This window comes from Camelina sativa, chromosome 16, assembly GCF_030686135.1.
Source record: "Camelina sativa cultivar CO46 ecotype springtype chromosome 16, ASM3068613v1".
Lineage (NCBI taxonomy): Eukaryota > Viridiplantae > Streptophyta > Magnoliopsida > Brassicales > Brassicaceae > Camelina > Camelina sativa.
In genome coordinates this window covers 286,439-303,665 of record NC_141895.1, presented here as the reverse complement: position 1 = coordinate 303,665, position 17,227 = coordinate 286,439, and the positions used below count along the sequence as shown (strand labels likewise).

General features: G+C 34.6%; 3 protein-coding genes across 3 annotated transcripts; 2 read left to right on the top strand and 1 right to left on the bottom strand.

Annotated features, from left to right (window-relative positions):
• The first annotated feature begins 2,316 nt into the window (after positions 1 to 2,316).
• Positions 2,317 to 3,008, top strand: LOC104749024 (glutaredoxin-C14). The gene has a single exon (XM_010470600.3). It carries the CDS (start codon positions 2,418 to 2,420, stop codon positions 2,724 to 2,726), a length of 309 nt encoding a protein of 102 aa, XP_010468902.1. The 5' UTR covers positions 2,317 to 2,417; the 3' UTR covers positions 2,727 to 3,008.
• A 2,434-nt stretch (positions 3,009 to 5,442) lies between these two features.
• Positions 5,443 to 8,070, top strand: LOC104699585 (E3 ubiquitin-protein ligase MIEL1). The gene is made up of 12 exons (XM_010470599.3): positions 5,443 to 5,696; positions 5,833 to 5,920; positions 6,056 to 6,112; positions 6,237 to 6,269; positions 6,367 to 6,444; positions 6,561 to 6,604; positions 6,713 to 6,753; positions 7,122 to 7,204; positions 7,320 to 7,411; positions 7,524 to 7,593; positions 7,663 to 7,701; positions 7,791 to 8,070. The coding sequence occupies exons 1-12, from the start codon at positions 5,593 to 5,595 to the stop codon at positions 7,941 to 7,943; spliced, it is 882 nt and encodes a 293-aa protein (XP_010468901.2). The 5' UTR covers positions 5,443 to 5,592; the 3' UTR covers positions 7,944 to 8,070.
• Positions 8,071 to 9,059: 989 nt separating this feature from the next.
• Positions 9,060 to 12,848, bottom strand: LOC104749022 (protein TRANSPORT INHIBITOR RESPONSE 1). The gene is made up of 3 exons (XM_087491684.1): positions 11,614 to 12,848; positions 10,418 to 10,910; positions 9,060 to 10,254 (listed from the first exon to the last, which is right to left on the bottom strand). The coding sequence occupies exons 1-3, from the start codon at positions 12,078 to 12,080 to the stop codon at positions 9,430 to 9,432; spliced, it is 1,785 nt and encodes a 594-aa protein (XP_087347810.1). The 5' UTR covers positions 12,081 to 12,848; the 3' UTR covers positions 9,060 to 9,429.
• Positions 12,849 to 17,227: the final 4,379 nt, after the last annotated feature.

Below are 17,227 nucleotides of genomic sequence, written 5' to 3'. Positions count from 1 at the left end.
TAGAGAAATGATATATAATCATGGTTTTTGTGGTTTTTAACCATGATATAAGGAGTATTTTAGAGTCTTTTGATTTGTTTTCTAGGATGTTTTTGAGTCGTTACAGGTTTTCTAGGATGGAGCAATTCGGATCATTTTGAAGCATTAATTCCGAAGAAACAAACTTGGAGTCAGAACAGAGAGGGAGTGTCGATCGACATTGATTTAGCATCGATCGACACCGTGTTTAGCCAACGAGAGAATCAAGTTTTGGAAGTTTCACAAATTCAGCCAAAGTTTTCCATATTTGCAACACAATTCCCTGACGTGTTTTAGGACATATAAATAGTATTTTTAGGTTTTACAAACCCAAAAGTTTTATTCTAGCAAGTTTTATTTTTTGGAATCCTGTGAGATTTTGAGAGCTTTTGGGAGAGAGATCTGAACTGTTTTGAGAGAAGAATTCATAAACTCCATCTTTACTCTTTTAATTTCAATTGCTTATTATTCAGAATCATGTTTTGTTCTTCATTGAATATGTCTTGAGTAGTTTGCTTGTTAGGTTCAGGGTTTTTCACAGGGATTTTATGATTTATTAGATCTGTGATTTTTAGGGTTCTTAATCTTTTATGATCTTCATCCTTGGTTGTTTTTCACAATAATTATTGATTGATCACCTAGAATTATTATCTTAGGGGAATTAATTGATATGAGAATATAATTTTTTTCATGATTAAAACCATAGATGAACAAAATTACTTTTTTTAGAAAGAGATTTGAATTAGTAATTTTGTGAACTTTTCTAAACTTGTTCTTAAAGCTGATTTTTAACTTGGAATTTTACAAAGAGATTTGGATTTTCTGGTTTTAAATTTAGATAATAATTGCAGTGAGAACTGAATTATTTTACCAAAAAGTTTAGAGTTCTAGATCTGATTTTTATTGCATGAATCCTATTTAATTATTTATTTAATATTTTGTAATTTTCTGAGAAATTCCCTGGACCTAGCTTTTTGATCTTCTAAATTTACAACCGTTTTATTTAATATTTTGCATTGCTTTTCTTTATTTAAATCAACTTGTTTAGCTTAATTATAAAACTCTATAATTTATTGTGTAGAGTTAATTCTTTGTGGAATTCGACCCCTAAGTATTAAAGTGACCTTTTAATTTGAGAGAGTAGCTCTAGGGTTTAATTTAAGCATATCAAAAAAATTACGAATGTTAAGAGAAACACTAATTCTTGAAAAAATAGTATATCATCCTGCTAATCAACAGTTCAACACCAACACCGGTCAATCAAATTGTTTAAAAACGAGAGAAAGTACAACTTTGGCACTTTACATGATGTTGTTATAAGTTTAAGGTTAAATCAAAAGTAAATTTGTTAGTGCCGAAAAAAAAAAAGTATATATATATATATATATATCAAAAGCGAATAAACGAAAAACTTCACTTCGATATAAGCTTCACTCTGAAAGATAATCATAAGATTAAATTTATTAATTAAAAAAATTAAACAAAGTAGTAATGTAAATACGAATGTTCAAAGATGATTAATTTTTTAAAAATATATAATAGAATATCATGCTTATCAACACCAAGTACAATTTTGGCCTTTAACATGATGCATGTTGTTAGTTTTAAGGTTAAAGCACAAGTAATTTTTGTAGTGACACTATATATATCAAGCGAATAAAGCAAAAACTTCACTCCTAATTTGTAGTGCCCGTTAATTGACGTTCATATCGACGAAAGCTATATAATTTAAGGGACAGAGACATGCCTTTGCTATAAGCTTTTCGTCGGTCTCTTCAAAATTCTGTATAGTCGACAAGATCAAAACAAACTTACCTAATTTCATTGCTGCGTGATTAACTACAGCTGATCTTAATATATCTTTATTTGTCATAAAAAGTGTAGGACATATACAATCATATACAATATACGGCCCATATGTGCAAAGCATTCACGAAAACACACGCGTAGCGTTCACTCACTTGCCATGAGATTCAGTAATGCCACACTGTTCATCTATCTGACACAAAGATTCGAAATCGTTACAATGTATAACCCCCCGAATCGTATGCTTAATTTACTGTTATCGTACCAATTCTTCGATATTATGCAATATAAATAAATGAAATCATATATTACAACTTGTTCAGCCAAAACAGAACATTAACAAATGGTCTTTTTCTCGCAAAGCCGCTTTAATTTTTCAGAGGGAATCTGAATTTCTATTTTTTAAAGAATTACTATTACCTGTTTAAAGAAAAAAAGACCAGTCCAAAGACTTGCACTACTTGCCTTCCTATAAATAGCCCAAGCAGATCATCGAGTTTCTAACGAACAAAAAACATACATCAAAGCTATATATACCTAGAGATATAGTATAATTTTTCGATCGTCCTTAGCCCTCGGATCAGAATCTGATCATGGACAAGGTGATGAGAATGTCGTCGGAGAAAGGAGTTGTGATCTTCACTAAAAGCTCATGTTGTCTCTGCTACGCCGTGCAAATCCTTTTCCGTGATCTTAGGGTTCAACCAACTATCCACGAGATCGACAACGATCCTGACTGCCGTGAGATCGAAAAGGCCTTAGTCCGCCTTGGCTGCGCCAACGCCGTTCCTGCCGTCTTTGTAAGTGGCAAGCTCGTGGGTTCGACCAACGATGTCATGTCGCTTCACCTAAGTGGCTCTCTCGTTCCTTTGATCAAGCCCTATCAGTCATTTCACAACTAGAAAAACAATGGATATATATATGCTCAAACAATATATATATATATATATATATATATATATTTAGTATATGTTAACTGGATAGTGAGAATAACGATGGAAAGATCACACGTAAATGTGTATCAGGTTCTTATTTATATATAGCTAGTTTTCATATTTTGTCTAGCTTAAGTATGCCTAAGAAATCAATTAGCTAGCTTTGTATTTCCAGCTCAACTAATCAGTGGATGTACTGATGTGTTTATCTATTTTATTGGGAAATTATTGATCATATATATTTATTATGTATTGTGTTTCCTTCTAACTTTTGCATTCCCAATAATATTAGTCAGTCACATTTTCTCTGAATGATTTTAATGACATTATTTTGGAGGTCGTTGAAAATGATATCAAACTTAATTTATCACATGATAAAACATGAAGACATTTTGAAACTACGTACTAACAAGAAATAACGATACATGTATACTTAGGAAGGATGTATTATATTGATTGGAAGATATTTGTTTAAAAAGCTAGCTAGTGAACAGAATGTTAAATATCCAAAAAAGAGAAAAGAACGTCTAAAAGTAAAGACTGTAATTATTTTCTTGATTTTTGTTAGTATTGTATCAATTGTTACTCCTTTTTTTTTGTCTACTTAATTAGTATTATTATCTCTGAGCAGACGAAATATGTCCATTGAATATTGTGATATGTAAAAACAAGTATAATAATTATAAACCACGCAAAGACCATAACGTTTTTTCATCTCTCTCAATGACTGGATATATATAATATGAAGTTGAGAGGTCAGCTGGCATATATAAAAATCTCAACAGAATCTGAATTATTCATGATCTCTCATAAACTACAAACAAAACCCGTGAGAAATATGTAATGTATGACTGAATCTAGTTGTTATATTTAGGAACTTTTTATTCCCCATGCTCTCACTTTATATCACGATAACAAAGCACAAAATTCTCTTTTCAGCCTTTTTTGTTTCCTTTGATCTTGTCAATAATTCATTCTAATTAAGAAGCTGGATTTGAAAATTGAATAGCTCTTCTTACAATATATAATTTTTATTAGAATTTGACACAAAATTGTTAATGAAACAAGAGTATTAATTGTGTAATTAAACCCTATATATAAGATCGATAGAAAAAACAGCATAAGTCATGCATACACTTGAAAGTGATAGAATAGGGATGATTGGTGGGAGAAAAAGGAAAAGAGAGAGGGGCTTTGCAAGATGTGTGGAATAGCTTTACTTAACTTCCGAGTTGTTTGGGACGTGTAACAACTACCTTCACTTCTGTCTTTGTCGGGATCCAAAATATTCTCGGACGACTGGCGCGTGGGAAAAGCATACCCTTTCCTTCCTCCTTCTCTCTTCATATCTCTCTGATCAACAACATCCACGATCATTAATTCATATATTCACTAACTTACCCATCTTCTTAATCTTTAAACGTCCCATGGACGTTGGTCACTAGTTAACTTTTGATAATTCAGTGATTCGATCTTCATGCCAACAACTTTAATTAACCACACAAAACACTCAAAACTGAATCTACTAGGCTAGCTAATCTATATTGTGAAAAATGGTCAACTCTCTCCATGTGAGTGACACATCAACAGTGGAGATAGTGCCACATGTCTATCCTCATTAAAAGCAAATAGACCTATTTATGTATTTTATTATTTTTTATATCATAAAAACAGTTTTAATATTTACATAAAATTTTTAGATAGGCTTATAACATATCCCAAGAAAGTAGATGCATGACCAAAAGACAAAAAATGCATCGGGATTGAATCAAAGAGCCACTTCTTCCTCTCGGCGTAAACCATGAATCTATGGATATATGGTTTAGGAGTTATAATTTTGTCAATAGTTTGAAGAGTTGCAGCAGTGATAGAGATATTTGTTAATAATGTAGAGAAATTTTTGAAAATTTGTCCCTAAAAATTTATTTTTTTGAAAAAAATTGAAGTTTTGTTCATTATCAAATGGAAGATAATTGAATAAAATTGTAGAATGTTGGTTTAGCAAAATACAGAGACAAAGAGGAAGGAGTTTTCATATTCTAATATTTAGAAGTTGTTAAAAAAAATTAAATGAAATTCTTATATAAAAAATTTTTAGAGTTATATTCAAGAAATTAAAGAGCTAACATGGAAGGAAGATGTGTATTTTAATTATATCTATTAAAGAGTTAACTAAGCTGCAATCTTGATAAATTAAAATGTTAGTATTTCATAGTATATAAGTGAGAAGCTAAAAAACTCTTTGTTACAAAATATGTCTCATTATATCAAGCTTTCATTTGGAAAAATATTTTTAGAAGTTTTAGACAAGAATTGTAAAATGTTGAAGCTCTCAAAACAAAGTTGTCCATGCATTTATCTAATCATTCAATTACAAAATGAAAAAATCTATTTGAAGTATTAAAAAATATCAAAATCAAAATTATATTTTTCAAGATTTCCACAATTAAAAAATAGATAAATTCTACATAAAAAAACCAAATTAATAGTAAAATTGTTTAAAAAACGGTAAGTCATAAGTCGCTCATAGCACGGATATTCATCTGGTAGCTATAATAATACAGTTTACGTAACTAGCCTAGGGAGTTTATTTTTTTGTTAAAGAAAAGAAAAAAAAAAAGTAAATCAGACGATAAATAAAGTGATAAACCGTACCGCCGGTTACGGTACGAAGGAATGGTATGTGAGATTGAGAAAGAGGGAACATCCAAAACAAAGATTACACGTGTATTATTATTAGTCAAAACTTTAGTCTCTGATTCTGTATTTAAAATTAGGTTGGGTGCTTTAGTTATTAAGGTAAGAACCCCTAAATCCCAACCCTGTGAATCTGATGATGGGTGGTGCTAATGCTAGTCTCCACCAAGAAGACTCGACGGATTCTTGTACTGCTCCAACCATTCCCAGAGACAAAGACTTCGGCAAATTCCTATTCGGGTTATTTTTCCCCAGAAGATTCCATACTGATTTTTTGATTTTTTTTTTCTCGGAATCTTCTCTGATTCCTTTTTTTTTTTTTTTTTTTTTTTTTTTTAATTTTAGTAATCTCTCTAATTTCATTTGTTTCAATCAGATGCGAACATTACAAGAGACGATGTAAAATCAGAGCTCCTTGCTGCAATCTCATCTTCCCATGCCGCCATTGCCATAACGAATCAGCGGTTTGTCTTTTGTCCTCCTCTAATTATTTTGTCTTTTCCATTCCTAGGGCTTTTTTTTTTTTGGAGGTGTGTGTTGTGTTTTGTCTCACAACAAAACATGGTTTCTTGTTTGTTTTGTTTGTTTGTTTGTTTCAGAACTCTTTACCTGACCCTAAAGAACGACATGATTTGGTCCGCCAAAACGTCAAACAGGTTTCATTGAATTTGAAACCCTTATTCTTTGTTTGTGTTTCAATCTCCTTTTTAAGGGTAGTAGAAAACTCAATTGGGATTCGGCTCTATTCTGATAACAAGAACTGTGTTTTATGTTTCTTAGGTTGTTTGTTCAATATGTCAAACTGAGCAAGAGGTAGTATTGATTGGTTTCTGTATTGTATTATTATTCATTATCTGCAAATTATATATATATATCTGTGATATTATCATCCTAAAATTCAAATCTTTAGGTTTCTCAATTCTGCTCTAATTGCGGTGTCTCTATGGGGGACTACTTTTGCAATATTTGCAAATTTTTTGACGACGATGTGAGCTCTTTGTATCCTTTCTTTCTTTCTTTCTTTCTTTCATACATGTTTTCTTCTTTCAAATGCTATGATGACTCACACTAACAGTAGTAATATGGCTCCTGTTATGTTTGCAGACCTCGAAAGAGCAATTTCATTGTGCTGATTGTGGTATTTGTAGGTGAGGTCTTTAGAGATATTGAGAAGAACTTGTCCCACATAATAATAGTCTATCTTGTTGCTATAATAAACTCATGACTTAATCTTTGAGGTATTATTAAATTTTCAGAGTTGGTGGGCTTGACAAATTCTTTCATTGCCAGAACTGTGGTATGTAGTTATATACCTTTATCAACTTGCATTTGTTGGATTCTGTTTTGCTTCTTTCTTTAAAAAGCAAGTTCCAAATACATTGGTGGTGTGTGATTTTGCGAATTGTCTCCATCAACTGTTCTCTAGGAACATAAGTATCTATTCCACTCCACAACTGACAATTGTAATGTTGGGTTACTTCTTGGTAAAGTAGGATATTTTAATTTGACGTTCCACATACATGTTCGATCCATCCTAGCTCAGTATCAGATCTTTAATAGTCTACACCTAGTTTAATGGTTGCAAAATTCGTTTATGCAAATATAGAATCGTGTGTGCGTATTTGTGAGTTTACACCTGTTTTATTTATCTTGTAAATATTGCAGGAGCTTGTTATTCAGTGGGCTTGCGCGATAAACACTCGTGCATTGAGAACTCCACAAAGAACTCGTGTCCTGTCTGTTGCGAGGTTTGTCCGAATTGAACTAATTCTAGATGGTCTATTGTGCTGCATATCGCTAACTAATATTTAGATTCAAAACATCATATTGCATTTAACTTTTGCAAATTACTCAACCTGGCAGTATCTATTTGATTCGGTAAAAGCTGCACATGTGATGAGTTGTGGGCATACTATGCATATGGATTGCTTCAGCGGAATGATCAATAATAATCAGTAATAATCTCAGTGAAACTTCTCCTCCGATCCAATTTGTTCATCACAGTATCAATATGGATTTTATACTTTCTTAATATACATACTCTCTCTCTCTCTCTCTCTCTCTCAGGTATCGGTGCCCCATTTGTTCCAAGTCAATGGTGGATATGTCTACTTCGTGGCAATTACTAGATCTCGAGGTAACAATCAAAATTTGGATTTGATGTATTATTCAGTGAGGTAAATACCAACCAACATTCTCTTTACAGATAAGCACAACAGAGATGCCCGTTGAGTATAAATTTGAGGTAATGTCTATACATCCAAAGTTTTGCCACCTCACGGTTTGATTTCCTTGTGTTCATGATTTTACATCCGACCGAGAATCTGTCTGCAGGTTTCAATACTTTGCAATGACTGCAACAAAGGGAGCAAAGCAATGTTCCACATTTTGGGACACAAGTGCGGGCATTGTGGTTCATACAACACTCGTAGAATCTCAACTCCACAAGATCCAGTATGTGAAATAGACTCAAATCATGATAACTAAACATTTCACATAAGCAAAATTTTGTAATTTTTCTTTTATTAAACTCAAATGAGAGGACATAACAAGATCAAAAGAGCAGAATATGGCGTTATGAAATGAAATGACAAATATTTATATTCAGGCGTAAGTATTTATGTGAAGTAGTACAAGGATTCACCGTGGTAATCAAAAATGGTATCTCAATATTGACAGACAACAGTTACAACTTACATCAGATTGATCTAATGAGTCATGTAACATAACACATGAAAATTTCGACTTTTAACGAAACATCAAATTGATCCAATGAGTCACGTAGTTCACAGTCAAACATAATACTCTTCGATATGGAGCAACCAAAATTTGGTCCGGTTCTTTCGGCCGGCACTCGCCTCGTGTCATGTGGTTTCTTTATCTCAAATATCTTGGGCCCTCTTTTAATCAAATGGGCCATTACTAATTTTTTTTTTGAATAAAATGTTAAATTATATTCAAAAGAAAAATAACGTTTTACATAAGCGGTTTAGAATGAGAATCTAAAAACAAGTTTCCAAAGGTATGTAGAGAATTAGCTAAGAAAGACCCCTAGGTCCTAGTAGCAAACCAAGCTTGGAGTCCATCAGTATAGTGTCTATCGCCAAGAGACCCCAGAACTAGTAACTGTGCTCGAATTTGTTTGTCTATCCAGCCGATGAGTTGATTTTCTGAGCGGGGGAGGTCACCATGACGCCTAGCGTTCCTTTCACGCCAGACGGAGTGCAGAGTAAGCTGAAAAGTGTTCCTTATCAAATAACCATGAAGTCGATCCGGGTGATCTGCAGAGATGTAATCCACCAGTTGTTGCTAGTTGTTGGTGAGCCGAGTGTTATAAAGATTCCTTCCAATAGCAGACCACTGCAGAAGTATAAGAGCATGAGAAGAATAGATGGTTTCGAGTCTCCACTTGTGCAGAGCAAAAGACAGCCCACATCTCCACCATTTGACCAACACTCCATTCGATCCCCTGTGGCCATTACTAATTTTAAGAAGCTCAGAAACAAAATAAAATAAGGTTCGTCGGTTCTGGAGAAGTGGTGGTGCTCCAGAAACGAACAGAGGCTGGCTGCACACAGTTCTTCTCTAAGCGGACAAAGGAAATGACAAAGATAAAGAGAGATATAAAACATTTAAAAGGATAAAAGAGCCCAAACAAAGAAGAGCAGTTACATTTTTGACATTGTCTTATAGAAATCTCTTATCCTCTTAAGAAAAATACCCCACCAGGGATCTCCCACTCTCAGTAAGTAGACAAACAAACATACAGCAATAAAAAATTCTTACATAAATTAAAAAAGCAAAGGGTCTCTTCGATCTCTTTCTCTCTCTCTCTCTCCACTTATTCATTGCTCATGGGGCTTGATGGTTAAATTATTGGCGACCGAGCTCTCTCTCATGTTCCTAAACCGGAACGAGATTATACGGGATGATGAACAAGGATTAATGAAAAATATACCTCGTTTATTTTGTCTTATAATCCGTTAGTCGTGATGATTTCCCTGGAAAACCTCATTGTTGAGTCTTGGTCCATGTTCCAGACGAAGCCAGGCATGTCAAACCGAGGACCTGCCACTGTTCTGTATATAAACACTCTCTCCACAGGGCAGCTCTCGGGTCTTGAGTCTGGTGGACCCCGTTCATCGATGACTTCCACATTGAGCTTTGGCATCTTCTGTCCTAGTAACTTGCAGGCTCCAAAACTCACGGAACAAGAAGACATCCAAAGGGATCGCATTGTCTCCAGCTTTGAAGCATTGGCCAAAAGCGCCTTGTCTCCAAACGGGCAGTCCCTTATCTCTAGTTTCCTCAGGCTATCGCACCCTGACAAAACATGATGCATGCCCAAGTCACTGTCTCCTGCAAATGCCACCGAGAGCATTTCCATCTTCTTGGCATATGTCCCAATGTATTCAAAAACCTTGTCTGTCAAGAGGCCTGATAGAGAGAGGCGACGGAGATCTTTGCAATGCTCTACTATGGCTCCAAATCCAACATCCAGTGGCTCTAAAGTCAGATAGTCGGGGGCTTTCGGCTCAATGATGCACAAACGGAAGCGAGTCATGTTGGGACGGTTCCTAGCAATGGTTATCAATGCAGCATTGGTCATTTGACGGCAAAAGTAGAGAACTGACTCGAGTTTTGGACAGCCCATGGAGACGGAGACAAGCCCCTGTTCCGTTAATGCCACGTTTGGTTCCATGACAAAAGGCTCAGACGGAAACACTCTTAACTCGCGTAAGTCCTTGCAGGTTGAAGCAAGCACCTCCAGACCAGCATCCTCGATGTAGTCAAGCACCTGTTGTCAATAAGTCATACCACAGTTACGAAAAAAAAACAAAGAGGCTTTGATACATACTCAGTTACCATTACACACTAAATCATTCACGGTATTTAAGAAACCTATGAGCATAAGCTAAAATGGCCTAAATCTCCAAACTCGGATGTTAAAAAGGACTCACCCAGAGGCGCTGCAGTTTTGGACATTGGCTAAGAAGCTTGACAAGATCATAGCTCTGGACAGTTGCATAACTCAAATTCAAAGTAGTGAGGCGACTGCAAAGAGAATAAACAGCTGGAAGATAGGCAGGAACAGCATCCCAAAATCCAGATAAGCACTTCAAGTCCTTGCAGCCAGAAAGCGCAACAGATAAAGCAGAGTAAACATCTGGTCGCAATTCAGCAGTGTACCCACCAGTGCCCAATTCCTCTAACTGAGGAGCTCTTTGGAGTAAAGTAGCCAGTTTCTCAAGAGGAACAGCACGGTTAAGCTTGAGAGACTTGAGATTGGGACACCTAGTGACGAGCCTTTCCAGAGCAGAGAAACTGACCTCAGATGCTAAGCAAGAGATATTAAGCGACACCAAAGAAGTATATGTATCCGGGAAATGGCTAAGCCAGTGGCCACTAACATCATCAACATCACTCTCGCGCAAATCAAGCTCTTTAAGATTCCTGCATAAGAAGAATCATGTAATTAATTGATTTGCCACAATCACAGAACTTGGGGACCATTAATTAAAATTGCAACAACAGGGGACCTAATAGATAAACAAACTCATGTGCATACACTCGTAAATAACTAATAGCAGTTGTATATATTAGATGCAATGTAGATCAGTTTGTCACATGGAAGCATTATCAGAGATGCTAAAACAGAGCTAAAGTGAGGAATCCAAAAAGAGATATCTAAGTTTCCCAACAAGGTAAAAAAAAAAAAAAAAAGTTGCCCAGAAAAGGAAAAGTAAAAGTAAAAGAAAAGTAAACATATATCGCAAAAATTGACTAGATTTCCCACCTCAGGAGATTCATTAGAGAGAGCGAATGAATCCAAAGGAATATAACGAGAAAATACCACCGTCATATAAAAAAAGATGAAGAGAGGCTCTTTCTTATTCAGAATCTTCAGAAACATCTTTCTTCTATAAGATACGCAAAATCTTGACCCAAACCGAAAAAGAATTCATCACAAAGACCAGAGCACATACATGAGAATTTGCTATAATCGAGAGAGTTACGTAGATCATGAATGAATTTCACAAAATCAAATCGAACAATTTGCTATTAATTATATGCTTCCTAAAGGCAAAAGGGAACAGAAACACAAAAGAGAGAATCAGAATCAGAGGAAATATAGAAAGAAAGAATGAAAGAAGACCTGCAAGTGGAAGCGATAGCAGCGAGACCATCGGTGGAGAAGCCTTCACAGGAAGAAAGCACAAGAACCTTAAAATTCTTAAACGACTTGGCTATGAGCTCCAAGCACTCGTCGCTCACCACCATCCTCTTCAGCCTTATCTCTTCCAGCCACGTGTACGACGATGACATGGCCTCTATCCATGGGTACACGTAGCCTCCCCATCCTTCAGGCACCAAATTAAAGTCTGCGAAGTGAGGCTTCCCCTTCAGCTCCACGGATCTCACTTTCGGGAACCTCCTTATCACCGTCGATGGACTCACGGCGTAACAGTTCCCGATGAACACTTTCCTCCGGCACCACCGCTCGATCTCGTACCATGACTTGCACACCAGAGACACCGAGTTCCTATCCTTATCTAGGTGTATAAACGAAAACACGTGCTCGAGCACCTCTTCTGGGAACGACAAGGCTACTCGCTTCTGCATTGCAAATAACCCCCGAGATCTCAATGCGACGATTCCAACCCCCGGTCAAACCAGACAGAGAATAAAATACTTCGATGAACAAGTTTCAAAGGTTTTTAGATCTGAGGCGCCATGAATCTAGAGTCTAGTACTAGTTTCAAAGAAGAAAGAAACAAAGATGAAGAAGAAGAAGAAGAAGAAGAAGAAGAGAGAGAGAGTGGTAAGAGAAGAGGATGGGATAGGAGGAGGAAGGCAGGAGGAGGTCAAGTTAAAAAGCAAACCATGGTTGGGTTAAATTGGTTAACCATGGTCAAACATATCCATGTGAGCCTTTTCGGTGATTGTGATTGTCGATTCTGATCTTGCCACGTGTCTTTTACACTTCAAATACCAGCCGTCTGATTGAATGCAAGCGGGAGATTATCTTATCGACTGTGCCAGGCCAGAGAGAAGAACAAGGAGCAGCCGCAGAAAACGGGACGATACGAGAGACGATATATTAGTAGTAGTAGGCTCTGTCTCTCACTATATCGCGAGAGTAAGAGAAGATGATAGGGTGCGGTAAGGTGTATGGGAAGAGGGAATCTAATGATACGCGATGCACGGCTGGATATGAGGGGGGAAGCCCCGTAAATTGCGGGGACCACATACAGAATATTAAAATTAAAATAATTTTAACTTTTTTTGAATCTGACGGTACCAAAAAAAAAAAAAAAAGGAAGCCACAGTGTTATATTTATGATGACATCACACCCGTCCAATCATGCTTTGATGTGAGCATCTGAGAGCAATCTACTGTTTTATGTCCATGGAGTATATAATTATTTATTTCACGTTTTATTTACCCACCATTTATTTCGTTAACCTTCGATATATTATTATTGTTCACTTCTTAATTTTTTATTCAAATGTAACAAAATTCGACCAAAGAAAGTGTAGTCGTAGTTTCTTTCACGTGTCTAAAGTGTAATAACCACAGTTGAACGATGAAATTAATTAACATAACATAAATCTGTTTCGTAGAATTTGTGGGATATGATAATTATTATATATATATATAATAAATATCTTTTCGTTTTGCAGAGTCCAGAAAAAAAAAAGTTTATTATTATTTGTATTCGAAACTAGTACTATTATTGTAAAAAGAAAAGAGTTACGCGAGGGAAGAAGTATCCAATAATTGAAAGTGTGCAACTTTTTATGAAAATATAAAAAAAAAAACGCAAAAGAAAGAGAGAATATGGATACTGAAAATTTTGAATAATAATATAAAAAATTAACAGTACAGAAGAAAGGTGCAAGCGTCGCATTTTTTTTTTAATCACGACCGTCAGATCTAGGACTCCTTTTTTACTGTGTACGGACATGCACACACACAATCGTTACTAAAACAAAATTACTACTACTACTAGCAGTTGATAGTTGATACCATCAATTCTTAATAAGTTAATCTGAAATTATTATTGCATACAATACAATACCTCGTTTGTCTGAATCGGTCTAAAAAAATAAAATTAGTTCGGGTTTTGTCGCACGTCCATCGGTTTTAATCTCTAAAAAAGGAAACGAAATAGGCTAGGAAATATGACGAATATGCCCCTCTTCATCTCTCACAAAGCCTATGTAACGTTCCCACCCACCAGGGTTAAAAATATAAATTCGAAGGAAGGGTATGATGAGGAGAAACAGTGTATGATGGGCTATGGTGGCAGTGTCACAGCATGGAGTTGATAGGTCTGTCCTCTCTAAATAAAGATGTCACAAATCAAACAGTTTTATGCTCCTCTCTTTCAACCTCACCTTACACAAGATCCTGACCGTTAATCCGCCTTTTAACCATACTCTACTACTCTAAACAAATGTTGGCAACCTTTTTCTCTTTTTTTCTTTTGAATGTTAAAATTAGTTTTTTTTCTAATGTTCAACAGTTAACTTTGGAGTATTTACGAATAATTTTTATTAAAAAGAAAATAATTCTGATTATTTCCATTTTTTCAGTGTAATTAAGTTTATAAGTGCTCGGGGACATTAAAGGTAGTAACGAGAGAGAGATAATTAGGAAAAAAAACAAAGAGGTCAGATGGGAGAAGTGGGGAGCTGAGTTGTCTTGCACGTAATTACCCCGATGATTTTATTTAGTTTTCAAAAAAAATGTCGTCAGAGAAAAGGGAAACTACAATTTAATTAATTCTAGTAATTGGATACTATTAAAGTTAGAGGGCATTGATTAATTAATAATTAAAATTTTAAGGATATGATTAGAATAATAAACCCACGCATGGCTCCCCCGCGAATCTCTCTCTTATTTCTCCTCGGGTTTCGTACTCAAACTAGCTTGCACTTTGCTGTATAATAAGACTAGTAATAATTATCTCCCTAAGTATGTTTTAAGATTAAATAAAAAACTTCTTCAGAAGCGATATTAGAGATCCAACTGTGAATGAAAAATTATACTATCATACTACTACATTATGTAAGAAACTAAGAATCATAGAAGTATATGTGCGGGGCGGGCATGCATGTGTAGACATTAAAAAGAATAATAATAAAAAACGAGTGTTTATGTAAGATAGAGATGATGATTATGAGTGATTATGCGATTAATGAAGAGGTGGTGTACAAGTAAAGTGGCACGTGATTTGAAAAGCTAACTTGGATTATGTTTATGTATGTGTCAATGTGTGTGTTGAATATAATGACCTCTCCGTTAGTGGAAGCCATCCTTCCCTTTTCGCTTTCATTTTTTTCTATTTTATTTTTAATTGTTCTCTTCCTCTATATCGTTTATATGATTTGTCAAATTCTGACCAATTAAAATTGTGATATGTTCGCTTTATAATTTCTCTAACTTGTGTCCCTCGCAATCACACGATTTTACTACTATAGTAGTATTACTTTTTTGTTTTCCAACTTTTTCTGTATTATTTTATTCTCCATATTGCAAATGTACGTCACGCAACTATACTTTTCCATTGTAAACTTTTTTTTCTTTTAATTAATATTGGATGGTTCATGGTTACGCATGGAAACCACATCATTCTAAGGTGGGTATGTAATATACTTTTTTAGTCAACGCATTTTGGTTTACCATAATTATACATAGATATCCATTTATTTAGAAGTTAGAATGCTAAATAAGGAGCGATAAATGGTATAACAAAAAAAATACTTACTTTATAAAAAAGGGATGGGGATGGTTTTTTTAAATAACGACAAACTGATATAGAAAAAGCAGGCAAAAAAAAAAAAAAAAAAAAAAGGAAAAATATTCGGTAATTATTTTGCCATTAGTTAAGAAAGGCCCAATGGGCCGAGCTAGTGGGGGCCATAAAGTAGGGTTGGGGGGAGTGAGTAGGTGGGGTGGACGTCGAGTCTTCTGTTTTGTCCGATCACAATTTTTTAAAAGTTTGTTTTATTAAAATAAATAACAGTGAATAGTGTTGATTCTGGATAATGTGTGAAACGTTATGTGCTTATGCAATTCTTTTTCCTTTTTTTTAACGGCAAACCCCTTTTAACTAAACTTAAGGTATTCTACGAACATAACTAGTAATGCCTAAAAGAAAAAGGAAAAAATTATGTAAGGGTCTTGAAGAAATCCTCAAGCTATTACATATATTTTATACTGTAATTTTGCGGTTGATTTTCCGAAAAAGTTATTATACAAATCTTTGTCTTTTTTTTTTTTTTTTTTTTTTTCTTTTTTTCTTTGAATCCAATCCAATGTTGAATGTTCAGTCTCTCATCTTAATTCTAACGTGCGTGTTATAAACTCATTGGTCGGTTCCTTTAACGTTGACGGACACTTTTAGCAATCATAACTTTTTCAATACAAATCTTAATAAGCATGTCTAATCATTATATTACACGTGTCTAGATGCATCTCTTAATTATCATCACTCACGGCTATCTCAAAAAGAATCTACAGTTTTCTTTCCTCCTATGTTTTGTGAAAGATTAAGTTAGTGTGAAAACAGGCCATGAGATGAACATGTTTTTCTATGATTCAACGAACCAAACATCATTTTATTACTCTATAATTTATTTAAGATTTTAATATTAAGTAAAATTGAGTTAGACCAGGGATTATAAAGTTTTCAAATAAATGAATAAACAAAATCCATCCCCAGGAATTAAGTGTATATTGATTGGTTCGGTGGGATGTAATTTCGATGAAGTGTTTGGTGGTTCCACTAAATTACAAATGTATTAGGTTTAGCGACCAAATACATTGTTTTTTTTTTAATTCATGTTTTACCTCTTTTTTACTTTGTATTCCTTTATGAAGCCTTCTAATTTATTTATTTTGTTTTATTATGTTCACACGGACTATATGAAAAAAAAAAAAACAGACTGAGCAACATATGTTTGATTCCATCATCTATATTATATAAGGAAACAATATTTAAATTCCAAAATATAGGCTCGTGTAAACTTTGCTAACTGACTTTTTTTATTTGTTATTGAACGATTTCAAAATTGTTACAAATGAACAGCTTGCGTTTGCGGACATCTCAAAACTGTAAATCGTAAAATTAATATGAACCCCGGATATAGTTACGATCAGGGGCGGATCCAAGAGAATTATTAGTATGAGGCATATATCTAATAATTAATAAATATGTGGCCAAAAATTATAATACAAAAAAGTAAAAAAAACAACAAATGTAGGGATCAAACACTCCACCAGCAAAAATATGCAGAGGAATACATAACCAAATGATCCAGTAGATAATTATATCAACAACTACTACAGAACATTTAATAAACAGTGTAAGGCACATGCCCAACCTACTCTTAACGTAGATTCGCCACTGGTTATGATCATTTGCAAGAAGCCAAGAATTATGTGATCTATACCATCTTCTCAATAGTAATCTGAATAACAAAAACAACTTAAAACGCACACAAACGAAATCACGGAAGCTTTATTGATCGTGAATCACGATTCGTGATCCATGAGCAGGAGTACTCCCTCCACTCATCATCTACTATAAATGCTGATGGGCTAACATGTTCACAATCTCCTTTCGAAACTTTATTACGTATCCTGATTCCTTTCACAAACGAAAAAGAAATCAATACTTAATATGATATATTCATTATCATATTAGATTTAGAAAACATGAAAATCTATCGTATTAAGACATTGGGACCATAATTATTAA